The sequence below is a fragment of the Salvelinus fontinalis genome, chromosome 13 (genome assembly GCF_029448725.1).
Source record: "Salvelinus fontinalis isolate EN_2023a chromosome 13, ASM2944872v1, whole genome shotgun sequence".
NCBI lineage: Eukaryota > Metazoa > Chordata > Actinopteri > Salmoniformes > Salmonidae > Salvelinus > Salvelinus fontinalis.
Genome location: NC_074677.1, coordinates 41,956,518 through 41,981,594, shown reverse-complemented (window position 1 = coordinate 41,981,594; position 25,077 = coordinate 41,956,518). Strand labels below are relative to the sequence as shown.

At 43.3% G+C, this 25,077-nt stretch overlaps 1 protein-coding gene across 18 annotated transcripts; it reads right to left on the bottom strand.

Annotated features, from left to right (window-relative positions):
• Positions 1-1,847: 1,847 nt before the first annotated feature.
• On the bottom strand, positions 1,848-24,827 carry LOC129868720 (upstream stimulatory factor 1-like). Of its 18 annotated transcripts, none has more exons than XM_055942916.1 (12): positions 24,616-24,821; positions 24,083-24,153; positions 23,893-23,981; positions 22,515-22,660; positions 22,244-22,357; positions 21,861-22,002; positions 21,557-21,611; positions 21,191-21,249; positions 20,964-21,070; positions 3,082-3,210; positions 2,658-2,763; positions 1,848-2,502 (listed from the first exon to the last, which is right to left on the bottom strand). In XM_055942916.1, the coding sequence occupies exons 2-11, from the start codon at positions 24,088-24,090 to the stop codon at positions 2,674-2,676; spliced, it is 939 nt and encodes a 312-aa protein (XP_055798891.1). In that variant the 5' UTR covers positions 24,091-24,153; positions 24,616-24,821; the 3' UTR covers positions 1,848-2,502; positions 2,658-2,673. The 18 variants fall into 18 exon arrangements, 16 of the variants coding, with proteins under 16 accessions (XP_055798891.1, XP_055798889.1, XP_055798893.1 ...); XM_055942914.1 differs by having other exon boundaries at positions 1,848-2,506; positions 24,616-24,820; XM_055942918.1 differs by having other exon boundaries at positions 1,848-2,763; positions 22,545-22,660; positions 24,616-24,822.
• Positions 24,828-25,077: the final 250 nt, after the last annotated feature.

Below are 25,077 nucleotides of genomic sequence, written 5' to 3'. Positions count from 1 at the left end.
CCAGGGACGTTTTCCAATGCCTCGCAAAGAAGGGCACCTATTGGTAGAAAAAAGCAGACATTGAATATCCCTCTGAGCATGGTGAAGTTATGAATTACACCGAGTCACTACAAAGATACAGGCATCCTTCCTAAATCAGTTGCCAGAGAAGAAGGAAACCGCTCAGGGATTTCACCATGAGGCCAGTGGTGACTTTAAAATAGTTACAGAGTTTAATGGCTGTGATAGGAGAAAACTGAGTTTAGAAATTGAGTGTTTTAATACTCACATGTACAGGGTTGCGGGTGTGATTAAAGGGTACAGTGAAAATCGTAGGCTCTGAGCTACAACATGCACGACTAAGTGAAATAAAGTAATGAAAATGGTCATTTAAAAAAAAGGTAACGTTCATAGGGGGAGTAGCCGGGGGGTGTTGAAGTCACTGTCGTACCTTCTTCACCACGGTGTCCGGATAGTTATACCATTTCAGCTTCTCTGAGATGTGTACGCCGAGGAATTTGAATATACTGACCGTCTCCACGGCGTCCCCGTTGATGAGGATAGGGGCGTGTCCAGCCTGGTTCTTCCTGAAGTCCACAATCATCTCCTTTCTTTTTCTAACGTTGAGGGAGAAGTTGTTTACCTGGCACCACGCCGTCCGAGTTCCTACCTCCTAACTGTATGCCACCTTGTCCTTGTCGGTAATCATGCCTACTACTGTTGTGTTGTCAGAGAACTTGATGATGGAGTTTGAAATGTGAGGTCACACAGTTGTGGGTATAAAGGGAATACAGGAGGGAACTGAGGATGCACCATTGTGGGGCCCCTGTGCTGAGAATCAGTGTCGAGGAGGTCATGTTTCCTATGTTCACCACCTGGGGGCGGCCCGTCAGGAAGTCCAGAACCCAGTTGCATAGGGAGGAGTTCAGATCCAGGGCAGTGAGTTTTATAATGAGCTTATAGGGCACTATGGCAAACCTTGGGGCTAGTAAATATCCTACTGCAAATTTATTTTGAGTACCTTCCTTGTATTTATATTTCTGCTAAATGTATTCTATTTTATTCCATTGAGCTTTAAAAAAAATTTTTTTTTACTTCTATTCTTTTTATTGTCGCATTGTGGTGATACTGGTGGTTTGTTTGCATAGCAGGTTCGGAGAATTAACGTGGCATGTTAGGATAATTGACATAGCAGGTTAGAAGAACTAACATGGCAGGTGAGGATAATTAACGTAACAGGTTAGGAGAATGAGGTTAAGGTTAGGAAAAGGGTTAGGCTTAGCTGATATTCTAGAATTGTCAACCGTTACCCGACGCGACAACTAGATGGAGCTGTACTGGTAGCCACAACCATAGTCTGGACAAACCATCAGTATCATAACACCTGCAAGTATTTCATTGTACTGTGTACCATGTGCATTCTGCATATGACAAATAAACTTGACTGACTTGAAAGTAATAAGGGCGGCAGGTAGTCTAACAGTTAGATTTTTGGGTCAGTAACCGAAATGTCACTAGTTTGAATCCCAGAGCTGATAAGGGGACAATCTGTCCATGTGCCCTTGAGAGCAAGGCATTTAACCCTAATTGCTCCATGGTTGGCGTTGATAATGGCAAACTCTGGCTGTGAACCCACTCTCAGCGTGAGATGGGATATGCAACAACAACAAAAAAAATCCAATTCACAAGTGTATAATATATACTTGTACATGTGTGAAATGAGACAAATATAAGCACACACCCACATTATTATAAGTCTCACTCAATCAGCATAGCTGAATTCAAGGTACATTGTCCACTCATGATAGTGACAGATTGTTAATACCATAAGTTGATTTCATTTCCAGTGTCTGTAAATCAACAAGATATTTCTTTCAGACGAATTTAATAGAAATGACAACAAATCAACCTATAACACAAAATAATATTAGAGGCTGAAGGTGGTAGTAACGTCAGAAATAGGTTAGTCCCAAATTTTGGAAAACTAAAAATACACAAAGAACCATCAAATTCATTATTTGCTCAGTGACTGATACAAACTGATGGAGAACACCAGTGTCAGTCAGCTGGTAGTGAACCAGTCAACCAACAGACATGGTGTTTGGTTCAGTCTAGCATTTAAATAAGCCTTTTCATCAAATATTTGATTTCAAACATAAAAGGCATCACATTTTTTTTCTTTCAAATAATGTGTGGCAAGAGCGTACAAATACCCATATATGGGCAAGTTGTTTGATGGATCACAAAATACATTTTATTTCAAAAGTGATAAAGAACACAGACATGAGTATTATGCCTGTGTAGCTTAAGTGTTTTTTCTAGGTAGGATGAATGTCCATGATCATGGGGAGTCCATCAAATTGTCAAGGAAGAAAACATCGCGGAGGAGATCCAAAAAGCGTGCAGTCCAGATTTGTCGGAAGCCACCCTCTGCATACAACCGCCTCCACTGACCAATGTTGTCGTATTCCAACAGTTGTCCACAACATCCTAGACCTTGTTTGAATGCTTTCCAAATACATCCTTCCTAGATGAAATTACAGATAGAAGATGACAGGGTTGGTGTCATTGGGACCCTACGTTTCACCCCTCCAATCACATACAGATCAGTTACTACCTCAAGTGAGGAAAGGAGGGTGTATTTTCTGACAATTCAAACAGAGCCCTCGATCAGGCACCTTTGTCACTTCTCCCTCACTGTGGATCTACACCTGCTGCTCCCACAATGCCGTTCTGTCTCAGCTGGCTTCTCATCATCTGGTTCTTGGTTTTCCAATCATCAACCTGTGAGTGGGAAAAGGGAATATGTTATTGTGGTATGATTGTGAGTTGTCATAGTAACCCACATCACCAGCTCTTGACCAACACCGATGCACTACTAATGCATCATCGAGGTTTCTTTGGCTACGTATAGATCTTTAGCATGTTTGAGAGGATCAGTCTGAGCAAGGTGCTGCGGATGAATCACTGGTTTACAGTCCCCCTGCAACTAGTCGTTATGTGGTCAAGGTTAGCAAATCTGTGCAGCACATTGCTCAGACAGATCCCCTTGAACATGGTGATTGTGTGTTTAAGTGGCAACAGTCTGAGCTGCTGCAGTACCTCCTGTCTGAGCAACTGGTTGTCCATGCGTAGTCTCTCCAGATTCTCCAGGTCCTCCCCCAGTCTGGCGTTGCTCTGACGCAGCTCCTGGATATAGTCACAAGCCTTGGACAGGATCCCTCCTTTACTCTGTAGGGAACAGACAGGACAGGAGGACACCACACTGGTCACAGCACTGGCATCATGCCTTGATATATACAATGAACAAAATTATAAAACACAACATGTAATAGGCTTCATAGGCTGAAATTTAAAAAAAGAACCCAGAACTTTTGTATACGCACAAAAAGCTTATTTCTCTCAAATTATGCGCACAAATTTGATTACATCTCTGTTAGTGAGTGTTTCTCCTTAGCCAAGATAATACAGCCACCAGACAGGTATGGCATATCAAGAAGCTGATTAAACAGCAGTATCATTACACAGGTGCACCTTGTGCCAGGGACAAAAGGCAACTATAAAATGTTCAGTTTTGTCACACAACACAATGTCACAGATGTCTCAAGTTGAGGGGGCGTGCAATTGGCATGCTGACTGCAGGAATGCACACCAGCAATGTTGCCAGAGAATTTTATGTTAATTGATCTACCATGCTTAGCTGCCTCCAACGTAATTTTAGAGAATTTTGCAGTACGTCCAGCCAGCCTCACAACGGCAGACCACGTGTATGCCGTCATGTGGGCGAGCAGTTTGCGGATGTCAACGTTGTGAATGTAACCGATGTGAAATGGTTAGCTAGTTAGCTGTGGTGTGCGCTAATAGCGTTTCAATCGGTGACGTCACTCGCTCTGAGACCTGAAGTAGTTGTTCCCCTGGCTTTTGTGGTGCGATGGGTAACGATGCTTTGTGGGTGACTGTTGATGTGTACAGAGGGTTCCTGGTTCGAGCCCGGGTAGGGGCGAGGGGATGGACGAAAGTTATGTTACATGAACAGTGCCCCATGGTGGCGGTAGGGTTATGGTATTGGCAGGCATAAGCTACAGACAACGAACACAATTGCATTTTATCGATGGCAATTTGAATGCACAGAACTATCGTGATGAGATCCTGAGGCCCATTCCTTTTAAGGTATCTGTAACCAACAGATGCAAATCTGTAGTTCCAGTAATGTGAAATCCATAGATTAGGGTCTAATGAATTTATTTCAATTGACTGATTTCCTCATATGAACTGTAACTCAGTAAAATCTTATAAATTGTTGCATGTTGTTTATATTTTTGTTCAGTATAATAATAATAGTAGACACTTTTATCCAAAGCGATTTACATAGCTTGCTACGGCCCACCACCAATCTCCTTTAGTTTTCGAGATTATCAATCTGTTGAGGGAGGAGCTGACTTTTACATATTGTGTATATTTAATTATTCTGAACACAAGTTCAATTCTTGCAAATGTTCTTAAAATACTTACTTTTATGTTCGCTAGCTGGACAGGCAAACACCGCAGGTACTAAACTGTAAACCAATCAAAACTTGTGTAGTGTCTCTGCTGATCACGTCTGCCATTCACGTTATCCTTATCTAAGGTAATAGACACCTGGTGACATCTTGAGAGAGCTCCGACCGACAAACTCCTCAAGCAAAGTCTTATTATTTATTTGTAATCTAACTATTTAGTTATAGAAACTTGATACCATCAATGCAAGCTGTAAAATGACTCCCAGCTTAGGACACAGCAAGTAATGTAGCTAGCTTGCTAGTTACAACAAATACATATGTTGCTAGCTAGCAGTAGCAGATAGTTTTATCACTAGATGTGCCGAATACAACCTTACCGTGATATGCTTACTTACGAGCCCTTAACCAACAATGCAGAGTTTTAAAAAGTACAAAAACATTGCTAAATAACTATGAAAAATAGTACCAAAATAACAATAACGAGGCTATATACAAGGGGTATGGGTTAATTGAGGTAAGAGCGTTTTAGCTATCAGTTTATTACAAGTAATTTGACTACAAACATCTATAGGACAAGTAGTGTAAATCTAATAGTCATCAAGGCAGGACCCACTCATTTATTTCATACTGACAAATAATAAATCCCACATTATCCCTGTCAATAGTTGGAGTAGGATGATTGCAGAGCACCCTGCCTCAGACTGTCAGGATCTTCATTTTCTAGCTCACAAACTCCATTCCTTTGCTGTGATGATTTATTTGATGAATTTGTGTCTCTCACTTTTTGTCTCACATAAATCTATTATGCCCTCCTATGTCCTAGTCCCATAGATCAACCAAGTGCTATTCACCAAGCATGGGCCGATTCACTCCTACTGCAGTTTGAACTAGACCTGGCGTCACGATTTAGACATTGGGACCCCCATATGAACACGCATTTGCCTGTTGTCTTTTCTTTGTGGGTTTTGTCTTGCACAGTCTACTGCATGTTACAGTTGAACATTGAACATGTTTATTCAGTATCTCTCACTTGTGGTCCCGTGTGGCTCAGTTGGTAGAGCATGGCGCTTGCAACGCCAGGGTTGTGGGTTCAATTCCCACGGGGGGACCAGGATGAATATGTATGAACTTTCCAATTTGTAAGTCGCTCTGGATAAGAGCGTCTGGTAAATGACTTAAATGTAAATGTTGTGGCCTGGGCACACAAATGCTCCTAGCGAGAAGGGGGAATTTTTTATTTATTTTACCGTTATTTTACCAGGTAAGTTGACTGAGAACACGTTCTCATTTGCAGCAACGACCTGGGGAATAGTTACAGGGGAGAGGAGGGGGATGAATGAGCCAATTGTAAATTGTAAACTGGGGATTATTAGGTGACCATGATGGTTTGAGGGCCAGATTGGGAATTTAGCCAGGACACCAGGGTTAACACCCCTACTCTTACGATAAGTGCCATGGGATCTTTAATGACCTCAGAGAGTCAGGACACCCGTTTAACGTCCCATCCGAAAGACGGCACCCTACACAGGGCAGTGTCCCCAATCACTGCCCTGGGGCATTGGGATATTTTTTAGACCAGAGGAAAGAGTGCCTCCTACTGGCCCTCCAACACCACTTCCAGCAGCATCTGGTCTCCCATCCAGGGACTGACCAGGACCAACCCTGCTTAGCTTCAGAAGCAAGCCAGCAGTGGTATGCAGGGTGGTATGCTGCTGGCAATACTGAAGCATACGTTGATGACAGTTCTAGTCTCCATCAGAGGCCCAGGCTTTTGACATCGATGGTAAAGCTCTCATTTCTGGACCGCAACATTGTAAGATTGTGCCCTCCTCGGCACTTGATATACATGTATTGGTAGGTTACACTATATTTAGATTCCGCAAATACTGCCCGAGACACCTTTGCCATTTGTCTTAGTTCTCAATAAATGGTGAAACACTATATGTGATGGTGTTCTTTGTTCGAATATACAGTTTGAATGTACAGTATATGCATGAAACGACATACATTGTGGAAAACGTCTCACACTCAGTCATTAATTAGTAGAATAATGAATGGATTGGCAAGACTTTGGCACCGTCAACTTTGAGAAGTTTAATAGGAAAGTTAATCATTTAAACCACCTAAATATACTTGTATTTACTGAACATTTATTTCCCAAATGCTTTTTCTATAATCCTACAGGTTCTTTGTCATTTCCATACCTTATATTCCAATGCAGGGCACATTGTACAATTGTTTTTATTGAATATTGTTTTGCAAGGTATGCTATATGTGTAGGCTATGACATATGCATTGGCTAATATGCAAATGAAGCGGAAACCTCCATTCTAGCAAACATTACATATTTTTATCTACATGCTTTTATTTGGGTTTCTATGCAAAGATAAGATGGCGCTGACAGACATGGCAGCTCTGCTTCTAGCTCCAAAGCAACTTTGCAGTATTTTTTTTTGTGTGTGTTATTTCTTACATTATTAGCTCCGAAGGTTTTTTAGAGTTATTACATAGACGGAAATTACTTTTGGACATCAGTCAAACTCACCAACATTACGACCAGGAATACGACTCCCGAATTGTATCCTTTGTTTGTACCCGACTGGGCAATTTAACTTATCCCAGAGGCTGCTCCAAGACGCCTCCGGCGGAGAGAATGTATTCGGAGTGGACTTCCAGCTCAACTCAGGAGGCAGGCACACCATCCACCACTTCTAAGTATATTATTCACTAATGTTCAGTCTCTGGACAATAAAGTAGATGAGCTCATAGCGAGGGACTGTAACATACTGTTTCACGGAATCATGGCTCTCTCTGGATATACTTTCCCCGTCCATACAGCCAGCTGGGTTCTCAGTACATCGCGCACTCTCCGGGAAGAAGCAAGGCAGTGGTATATATTTCATGATTAACTACTCATGGTGTGACTGTGATAACATACAGAAACTCAAGTCCTTTTGTTCACCCGACCTAGAATACCTCACAATCAAATGCCGACCGTATTACTTCCCAAGAGAATTATCTTCGGTTATAGTCACAGCCGTGTATATTACCCCTCATGCCGATACCACGATGGCCCTCAAGTAACTACACTTGACATTGTGCAAACTGGAAACCACATATCCTGAGGCTGCATTCATTGTATCTGGGGATTTTAACAAAGCAAATCTGAGGAAAACACTATCGAAGTTCTATCAACACATTGACTGTAGTACTCGTGCTGGAAAACCGCTCAACCACTGCTACTCCCCCTTCAGGCACACCTACAAGGCCCTGCCCCGCCCTCTCTTCGGCAAATCAGATCACAACTCCATTTTGCCCCTCCCTTCCTATAGGCAAAAACTCCAACAAGAAGCGCCCGTGCTAAGGTCTATTCAACGCTGGTCTGACCAATGGGAAGCCATGCTTCAAGAGTGTTTTGATCACGCGGACTGCAATATGTTCCGGGTAGCCTCTGAGAGTAACATTGACGTATCCACGGACACGGTGACTGAGTTCATCAAGAAGTGTATAGGGGAAGATGTTCCCACCGTGACTCCTAAAACCTACCCAAACCAGAAACCGTAGATAGATGTCAGCAATCGCGGAAAACTGAACGCGCAAACCACCGCATTTAACCATGGCAAGGTGACTGGGAATAAGGTTGAACAGGCAAAACATCAGTACAGAGACAAAGTGGAGTCGCAATTCAACGGCTCAGACACGAGACGTACAGTGGTTCTTCCTTTAAAAGTTGCGTTGTACTGCAGCATACCTTGCGGGCTACCGCAGAATTCTATGGCACGTTATAAGTGTCAGCCATTGTTGCCATTGATGCTAGTTAGTGCTAGTTTGACCACCAGAGGGCATCTGAGAAGCATTTGACTTGTTTTAAATATTGGCTGTACTGGAGAATTTAAAACCTTTTTTGTAAGAACATAGTATATGGGATTGATTTTAAGAAATGTAGCTTAATTAATTTGATTAATATTATGGTGTTTCTATTCGAAGAAAAACAAAACCCTGTACAATGTAAACCTAACATTTCCACAACCTAATTGTAGGCTAACCAATACCCAAATGGAGATTCAGTGAAAATAAAACTTGAATTGATTTATCAAGACCAGTCCCCATGCTTGTCTCAGAGCAGCGCGAAACGGTGCTGAAATAGTTGACCACACACGGGTAGGCTATTGCTTCAAATCCTATTGCTTCTATCTTCAATGTGCTTTAAATGCCACAATGTCACACATAATCGAACACACACCATTATTCAAACTCTGAGAAGGGTAATAGGAGGTGATCTGCACTGCATATTAAACTGACATTCTTATTGCTATATTCCACTCGTTACTGTATCTGTTTTGATCCTCTTTCTTTCTCTCTCTCACACTAACAGGTAATATCTAACAATTCCCCAACAAAACCTAATACACACAATCTAGTAAAGGAATGGGATAAGAATATATAAGTATAAAATATATGGATAAGCAGTGACAGAGCAGCTAAAATGCAATAGATAGTAAAGAATAGATAGTGAAGTATACAGTATATACATATGAGATGAGTAATGCAAGATATGTAATAATTCTTAAAGTAGCATTATTAAAGTGACTAGTGTTCCGTTTATTAAAGTGGCCAATGATATCGAGTCTGTAGGTGGGCAGCCGCCTCTCTGTGCTAGTGGTGGCTGTTTAACAATCTGATGGCCTTGAGATAGAATAATGACACTTAAGGTTTTCTGGACTAACAATGTAAGAAATAATACATTAAAAAAAATACTGCACAGTTTCCTAAGGACTAGAAGCGAAGCTGCCATCTCTATCGGAGCCATCTTGCAAAGTTGCCTTGCTGTCTTGACGTTTGTATGCTCGGCTATAAAAAGCCAACTGGCATTTACTCCGAAGGTGCTGACTGGTTGCACCCTCTATAACCACTGTTTATATTATTTGACCCTGCTGGTCATCTATGAATGTTTGAACAGCTTTAAAAATGATCCAACCAGTTCGGATTTAAGTATAACTTTTGTATGACTGACGCCTTTCGTAAGAGGTCTAATGCCTTAATATTTAATCATTTCTGCCCTCCGGTTTCATATTCCTTATATGATTAGGCCCATGTGCATCTTCATCAGATGAACTGCAACATGTCAGTTAAAGCGATTGAATTCATGAATGCATAACCCTGCATTATAATTATATAAAAACAGCTGGAGGCATATTGTTTTTCACAAGTGTAGCAGGCTGTGAATTCTGCAAAAAAGCCAACCAAACTAAGAAAGACATGTCGTTGGTTGCCATGGTGAATAATCCAATAAGAAATGGTAAAATACATAAAAGGAAACAAAGAGTTTACCGGAATCTCTAAATGAAAATACTGGAAGATCAATAAAATATCCTTGTACAGTGTAGATCTAATTAAATGTAAAGGATTCTAAATTAATATCTAAGGGGCTTTTATATAATTATAATGCAGTGTTAATAATACATTTATATATTTGCAGGGGTTGATGCATTTTTTTATTGGGGCAAATCTGGTTTTTAGAGTACTTAAAACAATGCATTTGGTGGACTCGGTAAGATGGACTGATGGTTGAAGATGATGAGCGATCAGCAAAGGCAATCAACATCGCTCTAATCAGTCAGAAGACAGCTTAAAAAACTTGAGTGGACTTATGGAAAGGCTCTGTAAAACATCTTATATATATATAATATTATTTATACTTTTTTTCAGAACATTAACCATGTGTGTTCTCGATATCTACTGTTCTGTAGTTCGACCCAATGATTAGTCTGACAAACAAAGAACTTTGCGTGCTGCAGGCCCAGGCATGGATCAAAGCTGTCGAGACATTCAATGACATCACCGAGAGATATGGAGGACCCTATGTCAAGAGAGGTGTTTTGGGGACCACATCGTGTCTATTGTCCTGCTAATAGCCCTTGTGAAAAACAAGTGTTTGAAAACATTTTTCCCCCTTCCACTTGCCTCTTTTATTAATTTTGAAAGAGTATTTTAATCATTATTTTATTAACAAAAGCATAAAGATGTTGAAGAAATACTGTACACTATATGCTTTATCCAACATTTTGCAGTTGCATGAGGTTTGGACTTAGAGAACTTATACATTAATAAAAAATACAAAATTATATTTAGCCGAGCTATCCTTTTGTAAAGGTTGAAGAGTGTATAGTCCTGCTAATAGCTCATCATCACTTTGGTCATGCTGTAACATACTGTAGCACCATTACCAGGATCTCTATTCATTTAAGTGAGCAGATTAGGGCTTTCAGGAGGAACGGAAAATTGCATGTCAATTCATAAACCATGTGCCATGGAATCGGTACATCGAAAATCTCTCCCCGACTATTTAGCTAAGTGATGAATCTCATTGATTTATCAAGACCAGTCCCCATGCTGGTCTCAGAGCAGCGCAAAACGGCACTGAAATGGTTGACCACACACGGTTAGGCTATTGCTTCAAATCATATTGGAACAATTGGATGACTTTGGGTGTTCCAGTAAGCAACAATTTGCTTACCTTCATTAGCCTACTTTATTCCAATATTTATGAAAGTCAGTGATTTTTATTCCCATAGTAATTCATTATGGATCCATAACAAAATAAACATTAGCATTTTGAAAGAGTATTTTTATAATTATTTTATTAACGAAAGCATTAAGATGTTGATGAAGAAATACTGTACAGTATATGCTTTATCCGACATTTTGCGGTTGCATGAGGTCACCCACACGCACTTTAAACATTGGGATAATTAAGCATTTAAAGCATATTGACGATAGAAGCCGCCTGTATATGTTCATTAAGCTACTGTGCAGTTTGACAAGTAAACATATCCTACAGTACATAGTAAACATGGTAAAGTGCCTAATTCCTTACATAAGGGAGAGCAGGCCATGTCCAGACTTTCTCGATGACCTCAAGTACTCATTAACTCTGTCTTTAATGCCTTTTCGGGTTGCATCAATCATGGACAGAAACTTCTGAGACACAGTATTAAGAATGAACACCTGGAGGTTCACTGGTAAGCCACATTTGCCTCAGGATCCATCCCAGTTGGTATTCTGTGGAATCATGCATTTTTTCGGTGCAGCCCGTTGTCTAGCCCTTTGGTTGTCGGCATGGTTGTATGCTCTGCAAAACACATTCGCGTTTTTAGTACACAATTATCGATTTTATTACAGTATGCCTACACATTGATAGGCTATATACATAATTTTTTGGGGAAAATGCACTGAAACCAAAATACCTTTTAGTTTTGGTGATCCTCTCAGCTCCGGCTCATTTTCAAGTCCTCCGGTGGTTACAGTCCTAACCCTGGAACGGGTAGCACCATAGAAAGAAGCTGGCTTGATGAAAACTGTAAGCCGAAAAAGGGTCTGCTCGGACCTAAACACACTGCCGCCCAGGTTTGCAATGCAAATGAGGGCATAAACTGGGTCAAGACGCCAGCAGAGTAAGTAGACCTTTATGTAGTAAAATATTCATCCGTAACTCTTCCAAGCCTACAAGCAAAGATGAACTGGTGAAGGCAATCAATACGTTTTGGCTTGAGAAATTGACGATACAATTCTCCCCCTACCCTCCTCCTTGGATGGGTGGATGGCTTCTTTTGTATTCCAATGTATCGAATGAATGTATGAATTAGTACTGGAAACTGGAAACGTTGTTCCCAGAGTTCAATCTCATTTTCAAGTCCTTGTTTGAAAAGAATTACGATATTTTGGAGATGATTTCGTTTTCAAATAACCGAAAGTAAGCGGTTGTAACCTGAATAAAGGGAAAAAGGCCATTCTTGAAAACGGCGTGAGACAATATGCCCTTTAAATTTTGTCTGGCTTGCCATTTCAAATAAAATGTAATATTTTTTTTTCTCGTGTAATTTAAACAGGTCGCTCTCCACCCGATTCTCCGCCAATGCCACCTGACTCTCCGCCAATGACGGTACTCTCCGCCAATGATTAAAAGTTAGAGGATTGGAGGATTCTAAAATTACTATCTAAGGGGCATTTTTCGTTAGGGAAAATCTGGTCTGTGAGAATATCTAATGGGCTTTTATATAATTATTAACAAAGCGATTATTATTAACCCTGCATTATAAGGATGCATTATGAAAGTAAATGGTCATATTTTTCCTTTTAGAGACTATAATACATGGCATCCAGGTCAGGATAACCAATAATATACACAAATTACTATCCCTGACTCTTGGTTTTAAGTGTTCATAGGTCTATAAAAGACAGGGTCCTGAAAAAGGGACGTCTTAAGTTTATAATCACTTCTATTTTTCACTTGCATTCCAAGCTGGCGTAGCAGTGTAGACGTCTTTGTCCTGTCGTGTCCCGTGTCCCTTGTATATTAATCTTTTTACATCTTTTTCTTCGCATATCTTTTAAAAATACTTTCTTAAACCTCAACTTCTAAATACTCTCCTGCAACCCGCCTCACCCAATGTGTCGTGGATCTGCTTTTTTCTAAAGTATTTCTATTTACTTCTGATCTGGAATCCATCTACTGAAGATAGCCAGCTAACTGCCTACCAGCTATCAGTTAGCAAACCATTGCTAGCGGTCATCAGCTAACCTTTAGCTCGGAAAGCTCTCGCTAGTTCGAACAACGTGACTAAAACCAGAGCATAACGGACCTATTTCTCTCCATATCCCCGGATTCCTACCGCAAACTCTGAACATTTTCATCTGGATCTTCGCAACTAGCTAACCACAATCCCGGGTGACCACTACTGGCTAGCGTTTACATCCCGGAGCAAGCACCAATTAGCCTGAAGCTAGCCCGGCTAGGGCTCCTGTGCTACCACTGAAGCCCACTCCTGGGCTACAATATCCGGACCCCTTTACTGCCGGTACGGAGCACGGAACCCCGCCGATCCTCTACGACTGGAATACCGACATAATCTGCCCGAGGACTCCAACAGGCCCCTCAGGCGTGACGCCCGCTGAAGGCCCATCCTGCTAACCTACTAGGCCTGTTAGCTACCTAGAGCTACCTGGAACCCTGCTAATTCCACGACTGGTCTATCGACGTCACCGCACGAAGAGGCAAAAACAGACTCCCCCCCCCCATCGCGACGTCCCCCAAAGGCTAACTTGCCTGCCCCGGTCTGCTAACTGCAGCTTATCTTGCAGCTAGCGCAGCCAGGAAGCTAGCACCAGTTAGCAAACACAATTCTACAATTCACAACCTCTCTTTCGCCATCGCTATCCGGCTTGGATTCTCTGTCGACACGACCACGTCTGGTCTGCAGACGTGCCCTCAACCGCCTCCGTCTGAGCAGACCCCCTCCGTCTGAGCAGACCACCCGCCGGGCTACTAACTTTAAACGCGTGCTAGCTTAGTGGAGGCCTCTGCTCCATCTGCGGCTGCCCCCTGGACACTATGATCACTTGGCTACATAGCTGATGCCTGCTTGACTGTCCATTAATTCATGGTACTCCATTCTGTTTATTTGTGTTTTATCTGTCGGCTCTGTGCCTTAGCTCAGGATCTGTGTGTAGTTAATCCGACCCTCTCTGCTTAGTCGTCGCCATTTTTACCTTCTGTTGCTGTGTTAGCTGACTAGCTGCTGTTATCTCACCTGTTGTTTTAGCTAGCTCTCCCAATCATGACCTGCAATCACTTTATGCCTTATTGTATGTCTCTCTCAAATATCAATATGCCTTGCATACTGTTGTTCAGGCTAGTTATCATTGTTTTGGTTTGCAATGGACCCTGTAGTTCCACTCTCCGTACCTCTGATACCTCCTTTGTCCCACACCCCACACATGCGGTGACCTCACCCATTGAGACCAGCATGTCCAGAGATACAACCTCTCTTATCATCACCCAGTGCCTGGGCTTGCCTCCGCTGTACCCGTGCCCCACCATACCCTGGTCTGCACATTATGCCCAGAATCTATTCTACCACGCCCATAAATCTGCTCCTTTTATTCCTTGTCCCCAACGCTCTAGGTGACCAGTTTTGATAGCCTTTAGCCGCACCCTCATCCTACTACTCCTCTGTTCCTCGGGTGATGTGGAGGTAAACCCAGGCCCTGCATGTCCCCAGTCACCCTCATTTGTTGACTTCTGTGATCGAAAAAGCCTTGGCCTCATGCATGTCAACATCAGAAGCCTCCTCCCTAAGTTTGCCTTACTCACCGCTTTACTCACCGCACACTCTGCCAACCCTGATGTCCTTGCCGTGTCTGAATCCTGGCTTAGGAAGGCCACCAAAAACTCTGAGATTTCCATACCCAACTATAACACTTTCCGTCAAGATAGAACTGCCAAAGGGGGAGGAGTTGCAATCTACTGCAGAGATAGCCTGCAAAGTTCTGTCATACTTTCCAAGTCTATGCCCAAACAGTTCGAACTTCTAATTTTAAAAATTAATCTCTCCAGAAATAAGTCTCTCACTGTTGCCACCTGCTACCGACCCCCCTCAGCTCCCAGCTGTGCCCTGGACACCATCTGTGAATTGATCGCTCCCCATCTAGCTTCAGAGTTTGTTCTGTTAGGTGACCTAAACTGGGATATGCTTAACACCCCGGCAGTCCTACAATCTAAGCTTGATGCCCTCAATCTCACACAAATCATCAAGGAACCCACCAGGTACAACCCTAAATCCGTAAACAAGGGCACCCTAATAGATATTATCCTGACCAACTTGCCCTCCAAATACACCTCTGCTGTCTTCAATCAAGATCTCAGCGATCACTGCCTCATTGCCTGTATCCGCCACGGGTCCACGGTCAAACGACCACCCCTCATCACTGTCAAACGCTCCCTAAAACACTTCTGCGAGCAGGCCTTTCTAATCGACCTGGCCCGGGTACCCTGGAAGGATATTGACCTCATCCCGTCAGTTGAGGATGCCTGGTCATTCTTTAAAAGTTACTTTCTCACCATATTGGACAAGCATGCTCCGTTCAAAAAATGCAGAACCAAGAACAGATATAGCCCTTGGTTCACTCCAGACCTGACTGCCCTCGACCAGCACAAAAACATCCTGTGGCGAACTGCAATAGCATCAAAGAGCCCCCGCGACATGCAACTGTTCAGGGAAGTCAGGAACCAATACACGCAGTCAGTCAGGAAAGCAAAGGCCAGCTTTTTCAAGCAGTAATTTGCATCCTGTAGCTCTAACTCCAAAAAGTTCTGGGATACTGTAAAGTCCATGGAAAACAAGAGCACCTCCTCCCAGCTGCCCACTGCACTGAGGCTAGATAACACGGTCACCACTGAAAAGTCCGTGATAATCGAAAACTTCAACAAACATTTCTCAATGGCTGGCCATGCCTTCCACCTGACTCCAACCTTGGCCAACAGCCCCGCCGCCCCCGCTGCTACTCGCCCAAGCCTCCCCAGCTTCTCCTTTACCCATATCCAGATAGCAGATGTTCTGAAAGAGCTGGAAAGCCTGGACCCATACAAATCAGCTGTGCTTGACAATCTGGACCCCCTATTTCTGAAACTGTCCGCCGCCATTGTCACACCCCCTATTACCAGCCTGTTCAACCTCTCCTTCGTGTCATCTGAGATCCCCAAGGATTGGAAAGCTGCCGCTGTCATCCCCCTCTTCAAAGGGGGAGACACCCTGGACCCAAACTGTTACAGACCTATATCCATCCTGCCCTGCCTAGCTAAGGTCTTCGAAAGCCAAGTCAACAAACAGATCACTGACCATCTCGAATCCCACCGTACCTTCTCCGCTGTGCAATCCGGTTTCCGAGCCGGTCACGGGTGCACCTCAGCCACGCTCAAGGTACTAAACGATATCATAACCGCCATCGATAAAAGACATTACTGTGCAGCCGTCTTCATCGACCTGGCCAAGGCTTTCGACTCTGTCAATCACCATATTCTTATCAGCAGACTCAATAGCCTCGGTTTTTCTAATGACTGCCTTGCCTGGTTCACCAACTACTTTGCAGACAGAGTTCAGTGTGTCAAATCGGAGGGCATGTTGTCCGGTCCTCTGGCAGTCTCTATGGGGGTACTACAGGGTTCAATTCTCGGGCCGACTCTTTTCTCTGTATACATCAATGATGTTGCTCTTGCTGCGGGCGATTCCCTGATCCACCTCTACGCAGACGACACCATTCTGTATACTTCCGGCCCTTCCCTGGACACTGTGCTATCTAACCTCCAAACGAGCTTCAATGCCATACAACACTCCTTCCGTGGCCTCCAACTGCTCTTAAACGCTAGTAAAACCAAATGCATGCTTTTCAACCGTTCGCTGCCTGCACCCGCACGCCCGACTAGCATCACCACCCTGGACGGTTCCGACCTAGAATATGTGGACATCTATAAGTACCTAGGTGTCTGGCTAGACTGCAAACTCTCCTTCCAGACTCATATCAAACATCTCCAATCCAAAATCAAATCTAGAGTCGGCTTTCTATTCCGGAACAAAGCCTCCTTCACTCACGCCGCCAAACTTACCCTAGTAAAACTGACTATCCTACCGATCCTCGACTTCGGCGATGTCATCTACAAAATAGCTTCCAATACTCTACTCAGCAAACTGGATGCAGTTTATCACAGTGCCATCCGTTTTGTTACTAAAGCACCTTATACGACCCACCACTGCGACCTGTATGCCCTAGTCGGCTGGCCCTCGCTACATGTTCGTCGTCAGACCCACTGGCTCCAGGTCATCTACAAGGCTATGCTAGGTAAAGTGCCGCCTTATCTCAGTTCACTGGTCACGATGGCTACACCCACCCGTAGCACGCGCTCCAGCAGGTGTATCTCACTGATCATCCCTAAAGCCAAAACCTCATTTGGACGCCTTTCCTTCCAGTTCTCTGCTGCCTGCGACTGGAACGAATTGCAAAAATCTCTGAAGTTGGAGACTTATCTCCCTCAACAACTTTAAAAATCTGCTATCCGAGCAGCTAACCGATCGCTGCAGCTGTACATAGTCCATCTGTAAACTACCCACCCAATTTACCTACCTCACCCCCATACTGCTTTTATTTATTTACTTTTCTGCTCTTTTGCACACCAGTATCTCTTCTTGCACATGATCATCTGATGATTTACCACTCCAGTGTTAATCTGCTAAATTGTAATTATTCGATTTATTGCCTACCTCATGCCTTTTGCACACATTGTATATAGATTCTCTTTTCTCTACCATGTTATTGACTTGTTTATTGTTTACTCCATGTGTAACTCTGTGTTGTTGTCTGTTCACACTGCTATGCTTTATCTTGGCCAGGTCGCAGTTGCAAATGAGAACTTGTTCTCAACTAGCCTACCTGGTTAAATAAAGGTGAAATAAAAAAAATAAAAAAATAAAAACTTCTAGACTATCAGAAAGAATGTTGGTACATTATTTTGATCCAAAGCCATGAATGAGTGAGTCACTCAGCAGGTGCCGAGGCTATATGACCACTCCATCAACTTGATTATTTAGCAAACATCACTTGCTTCTTCTATTTCAGTCAACATATATCTTAAGAATATAACCTAACTTTTTTTAAAGCTTCCAAAAGCATAATCAGTGCTCTAACTCCCCCTTGCGGTGGTCTGGAGCAATGAAGCAGTGATGCAGGGTAATGTACTAAACCACAAATTACCTCCAAGTCCTGCGGCATAATCTCAAAACTTTAAATTGAGGAACCACTGTACGTGGCAGGGTCTACAGATAATCACTGACTACAAAAGGAAAACCAGCCATGTCGGACAGTGACGTCTTGCTCCCGGACAAGCTGAACAGCTTCTTTGCCCACTTTGAGGATAACACTGTGCCATCGACGCGGCCGACTCCCCAAGGATTGTGGACTCTTGTACTCCAAGGCCGACAAGAGTAAGACATTTAAGCGTGTTAACCATCACAAGGCTGCCGGCCCAGACGGTATCCCTAGCCGCGTCCTCAGAGGATGCGCAGACCAGCTGGCTGGAGTGTTTCCGGACATATTCAATCTCTCCCTATCCCAGTCTGCTGTCCCCACTTTCAAGATGTCCACCATTGTTCCTGTACCCAAGAAAACAAAGGTAACTGAACTAAATGACTATCGCCCCGTTGCACTTCTTTCATCAAGTGCTTTGAGAGGTTAGTTAAGGATTATATTACCTCCACCTTACCTGACACCATAGACCCACTTCGATTTGCATTCCGCCCCAATAGATCCAGAGACCATGCAATCGCCATCGCACTGCCCTATCCCATCTGGACAAAAGGAATACCTATGTAAGAATTCTGTTCATTGACTATAGCTCAGCATTCAACACCATCTGGGGTCTGAAACCCGCCCTGTGCAACTGGGTCCTGGACTTCCTGACGGGCCACCCCCAGATAGGAAACAACACCTCCACTTCACTGATCCTTAACACAGGGGCCCCACGCTCAGCTCCCTGTTCACACATGACTGCGTGGCCAAACACGCCTCCAACTCAATCATCAAGTTTGCAAACGACACAACAGTAGTTGGTCCGATTACCAACAATGACTAGACAGCCAACAGGGAGGTGAGGGCCCTGGCAGAGTGGTGTCAGAAAATAACCTCTCCCTCAACAGAACGAAGGAGCTGATCATAGACTTCAGGAAACAGCAGAGGGAGCACGCCTCTATCCACATCGACTGGAACGCAATGGAGAAGGTGGAAAGCTTCAAGTTCCTCGGCGGACACATCACTGACAATCTGAAATGGTCCACCCACACAGTGTGGTGAAGAAGGCGCAACACCGCTTCTTCAACCTCAGGAGGCTAAAGAAATTCAGCTTGGCCCCTAAAACCCTCACAAACTTTTACATATGCACAATTGAGAGCATCCTGTTGGGATATCCTGCCGCCTGGTACGGCAACTGCACCGCTCAGAACAGCAGGGCTCTGCCCAACGCATCACTGGGGTACACTGCCTGCCCTCCAGGACACCCAATGTGCTGTAGGAATGCCAAAAAGATCATCAAGGAGTTCAAACACCTGAGCCACAGCCTGTTCACCCTGGTACCATCCAGAAGGCAAGGTCAGTACAGGTGCAGCAAAGCTGGGACCGAGAGACTGAAAAACAGCTCCTCTCAAGGACATCAGACTGTTAACTAGCCATCACAAGCCGGCTAACACCCGGTTACTCAACCCTGCACCTTAGAGGCTGCTGCCCATATACATAGAATCACTGGTCACTTGAATAATGTTCACATACTGCTTTACTCAGTTCATATGTATATACTGTATTCTATTCTAAATGTATTTTAGTCAATGCCACTCCAACATTGCTCATCCTAATATTTATATATTTCTTAATTCCATTCTTTTACATGTGTGTATTGTTGAAAATTGTTAAGACACTACTGCACTGCTGGATCTAGGAACATAAGTATTTCTGTACACCCACGATAACATCTACTAAATATGTGTACGTGAAAAAAAAATTTGATTTGAGTATACAGTACAAAACAAGTTATTTCCATGACAGCCTGACCAGGTGAAAGCTATGATCGCTTATTGTCACTTATATCCACTTCAATCAGTGTAGATGAAGGGGAGGAGACAGGTTAAAGTATTTTTATCCCATGATACAATTGAGACATGGATTGTGTATGTGTGTCATTTAAAGGGTGAAAGGCCAAGACAACAAATGTAAATGCCTTTGAACGGGGGTATGGTAGTAGGCGCCAGGCACACCGGTTTGTGTCAAGAACTGCAACGCTGCTGTGTTTTTTACGCTCAACAGTTTCCTGTGTGTATCATTTTTTTTATTTAACTAGGCAAGTCAGGTAAGAACAGGGTTTGGCCGGCAGGCATGCCCTTGTCCCATTGCGCACTAGCGACTCCTGTGGCGGGCCGGGCACAGTGCATGCAGACACGGTGGCCATGTGTACGGTGTTTCCTCCGACACATTGGTGCGGCTGGCTTGTTTCGGAGGACGCACGGCTCTCAACCTTCGCCTCTCCGAGTCCGGACGGGAGTTGCAGCGATGAGACAATTGGATACCACGAAATTGGGGAGAAAAAAGGGTAAAAAAATTAATAATAATATTATATGTTATTCTATTCCTTTGAAAACACATTTTATTTGTCTTGTTTCATACGACCTTCCAAAACAAATTAATAATGGATTTCTTTGTGATGGTGTATATCAATGGATTTATTAAAATAGACTCCAGCCCACATATGCACACCCCTACTCCCACTCCTCACCCGCATGCGTGTGGGAGGTACAAAAGGCTTATGCCGGCAAGAATGTGGTAAAAATGGGCCTGTTTGAAAGGGGGGGGGTCATAGAAACATTTCCCACATTTGAATAAGTTGTACAGGCAACATACTGTGTAAGCGCATTCATCTTAGGTAGCTAGGTGAGAAAACAACATCTGTTTTCTTCTAAAAAAGCAGTTATCTGAAAAGTTTTTTGTTTTAAAGGGAGAAGGGGGGTGCTGTGGGAATAATCAAGAAAGAAGGACTAGAAAGAGAATCTCAGAAATGCATCCATGTGAAAACATATACCAGTTGAATAAAATATGAAGACTTGACTTGAGTACCTGGGAACTCACCTGCCCATTCTTCGTAGCATCCAGGGTGCAGTCTGGGATGGTTTTGGACAGCTGGACGATCCAGTTGTTTATCTTATCTCTGCGTCGGCGCTCAACTGGGGACGGATTAAAAGGGTTGTTTATAAAATGTTTGGAACAAATATAAAAAACAAGACTTCACAGATCGACATCCTTGAACATTTTCAAGGTCACAGTACTGCTGTATATTCAAGTACCTTCATTATGTTGCGCTCGTCTCTTGTCATCTCTAGATGTACGAGGAGGCTCTGACTTGCTGTAGAAGAGAAAAAGAGGATTCAAAACAGTAGCCCAACGTACAACATGTAGACCTATCACCACATTCAAATACTATTGGCAATGTCATGTGTTATTTTAACTAGGGTCGTGTTCATTAGGTCACAACAGAAAACATTTTGTAACATTTTGCAATGGGAAACCAAATGAGCTTTTCTTATTGGACAACCCATGTTCCCTTGAAGAAGGCCTAGTCAGTGACGGGTTATGTCATATCATATCATAACCTGGACACAGAGCGGATGTGATGTTATGTGTTGGATATCTTTGTGGAGGGTGCTATGGACCTCTGGTTTGTTCCGCCCAACACGTCCTGTGGGGACATCATCACATATAGCTGACCTGGAAGACACAGGGCACTATTAAGCAAACAGACAATGTACAGATTGACTGACTATTTCAGCTGGCCCAAATTCGCTCTCTCCACCATGGCCTTGGACCTAACCCTTCAGCTTTTGCAGATCTGAAGTCTCTTGATTAGGTATAACCGGAAAAGTGCTATCTTGCTTACATCTTACAGATATGCCAACATTGAAAGATGGGGCAGGGAGCTAATTGGGACATGTTTTGAATGACATCATTTCAACTGACCGGTGGGTGTGCTCTGAGTGAGCAGTGTTTCTGGAGCTTGTACATTCTCAACCATGGTAGTCTGTGTGGCATCAGTGACGGGGTAGTAGTAGTGAGTCTCTGAGGCTTCCCCCTCCAGTCCCTCAGACTGTGAAAACACCGCCTGACAGACAGACAACACACATGACAGATATTTAGATAGGAACAGATGCAACTAAACTGAATGGACAGCTGGTAGTATGCTTTGCATGCACAATAAAGTGTGTGGGGAAAGGAAATGATGGGTGAAACTTTATCAAGAGATGCACTCCAGCCAAAGGGGATGATATATGTGAGACAAAGCAAACTTGTGAATTGTGTGTGTGTGTGTGTGTGTGTGTCTCAACACCATCCAAGAGTTGTACCTGTGTGACAGTCTGTGTCGTTGCGGGGAAGCCTGTCACCACGCTAACAGCAGAGGCGCCGTCTGTCTGTCCGTCCACCTGTCCATCAGACACCTGGATCACCCGGTACGTCACCTGAACAGAGGGGGGGGGATCAGTAAAGGGATCGCTAGGACATAATCTGGTCGTTCAACCTTACAGATGTGCAAACATTGAAGGTTTAGGGCCAAGGGGAAGGGAGACAATTAGGACAAACTGTTTGAGTGTATGTGGCATGCAAAGTCCCTTCTACCTGCCCTGAGGGAGGGTACAACTCCCCTACCGGCAACCCGCCTCCTTCTGTCTTGAACAGGTACTTGATTGGCTGATCAGACGAGAAGGTGGCTGCAGACTGGATGGTGGTGATGGCAGTTGGGTCATCGGCCGTGGCAACAGCACCTGAGGGCGAGACAGGAGAGTCTTGTAGTTTTTGTATTATTTTTTTATTTAAGTCAGTTAAGAACAAATTCTTATTTACAATGACGGCCTACCCTGGTCAAACTCTCCCCTAACCCGGACGAAGCTAGGCCAATTATGCGCCGCCCTAGGGGAAGCCCGATCACGGCCGGTTGTGATACAGCCCGGGATTGAATCCGGGTCTGTAGTGACGCCTCTAGCACTGAGATGCAGTGACTTAGACCGCTGCGCCACTCGGTCCCCCAAAGTAATAAATCAGATCAACCTGACTGACCAGTTTTTACATTAACATTAGCAGGATGTATGAGAGACAACTTGGCAGAACAAGAAGTCTCTTGCTCCAACACAAGACAAAGCAACAAAAAAAGGAGCCACAGATAGGAACACAGACGGTCGTAAAATGGGAACAGTTTGAAAGCTAGAATACTCAATTGAGAGTCTATTGGGCAACTCGGTCCTCAAGTTTTGATTTTTGCTCTAGCACTACACAGCTGATTCATATAATAAACTAATCATCCAGCTTTGATTATTTGAATCAGCTGTGTAGTGTCAGGGCAAAATTCAAAACGTGCACCCCTTGGGGTCCCCAGGTTTGAGTTTGGGAAACTATAGGGCCTAGGCCCATGGCTATGACAGCGTGTGTACTTGCATAGATCACAGCCTGAATCATTTCAGTAAACACACATCACATTGACCATTCAGTGAAGCAATGCAATGGACGTATATAGTTTACACTGAACAAAAGTATAGAACGCAACTCCCCTACCGGCAACCCCCCTCCTTCTGTCTTGAACAGGTACTTGATTGGCTGATCAGACGAGAAGGTGGCTGCAGACCGAAAGGTTGCTGGATCGAATCCCCGAGCGGACAAGGTAAAAAAAAGTTGTTCTGCCCCTGAACAAAGCAGTTAGCCCACTGTTCCATGGTAGGCAGTCATTGTAAATAAAGGTTAAAATAATCTGTATTCCCAGTCATGTGAAATCCAAAGATTAGGGCCTACTACATTTATTTCACAATACTGGATTTCCTTTTATTTAACTAGGCAAGAACGAATTCTTATTTACAATGACGGCCTACCGGGTTAACTGCCTTGTTCAGGGCAACGCTCTAACCACTAAGCTAACATGCCGCCCCGAATTGCAACTCAGTAAAATCAAAGTAGTCGTTGCGTTTACATTTTTGTTCAGTTTATAACAAAAGTAGTTAGTTCTCACCATTATGATAAATCATAGAATACTCTCTATGGTGCTCACCTTCATCGATTATGGGCACGTCACCTTCGTCATCCGGGCTCTTCTGCTGCCTGTGGTACAGGGGAGAAGGCGGCAACAATCAGCCAGTAGCTAACGTTAACAAGACAACACAAAAGGTCGATTGTCCGAAAGCTTTTTCTGCCACACTTACCCCTTCATCTCGTTTTGCTGCTCTATGCCTTTAAAAAACAGCAGAGGCGATTCTGTCCGCTACAGTTTAACCTATAACGTTATTTACCAGAATCTAAAAATTAGGGCTATATTAAAACCAACCATGAAAAACATTGCCATGTTTATCTCGCACTGTAAAGCTAACGTTAACTGGCTTGCTAGCTAACTAAAACCTCGATACAGTCCACAACAATTACGAATTAGCTAGGCACCCCTCGTAAATATAGATAGTTAAGCAGTATTAACTGACAAATAAAAATGAGTGTGTGATGGCAATATGTTCTAGCTACGATACCAACTCAAATTCAATCCGAAACCTCAAACACTGCACGGCAGGGCTCGAAAATGGTTAGCTATCTATCGTTAGCAATGTAAACAAGGCAAATGTGCTAGTTAGCTTGCCAAACAACCAATCGGCGCTAGAATTCGTTAGAAAACCAAGGGAGAATCTCCCCAAATCGCGAGCTCATCATACGTTTAATGCGTCTTTAATCAAATTGAAGCCAAACTAACCCGTAAATATTGTAGCGCAGCTAGTCCACCCATCCATAAGACAAAGATTTTATATTATATTGACAAGATAGTCGAGTGACCGCTCTACATGTCCTCAAAGATGGAAGCCCTGTACTGATTTTTATTATAACTATCCCAAGACCGACGACAGCCTGTCGTTTCCAATATAGTAATGGCGTCTTTTTGTAGGTAATAACTCCGCCATGGTGCGTTGGACATAGCCTATTGGGGAAATTAATTTAGTTTTTGTAGGGGTTTTGGATAAACGCCAAATATAAGGTATGTGGTAAACATAAAACAAAAAGTTATCCTAAACCTATGTGTTCATCTTTATCAGCTAACATCACTTTTTGTGAATTTTGAAGCACTTATGAAATAAAATAAAAAGCACAAATAATTTATAAAGTTAATGTTAAATTAACTAACTAAATCTCAAACTTTTAAGATCGCCTAAACCTCAGA

Bases quoted from the DNA above. Each gene is read 5' to 3' on its own strand.
- LOC129868720 (XM_055942916.1), bottom strand. The intron at 21,612-21,860 runs GTCAGTTGAAAT...TGTGTCTTCCAG, and splicing joins CACTCAGAGCACACCCACCG to GTCAGCTATATGTGATGATG. The intron at 3,211-20,963 runs GTACTCAAGTCA...TGTTCCCTACAG, and splicing joins ATGGGCAGGTGAGTTCCCAG to AGTAAAGGAGGGATCCTGTC.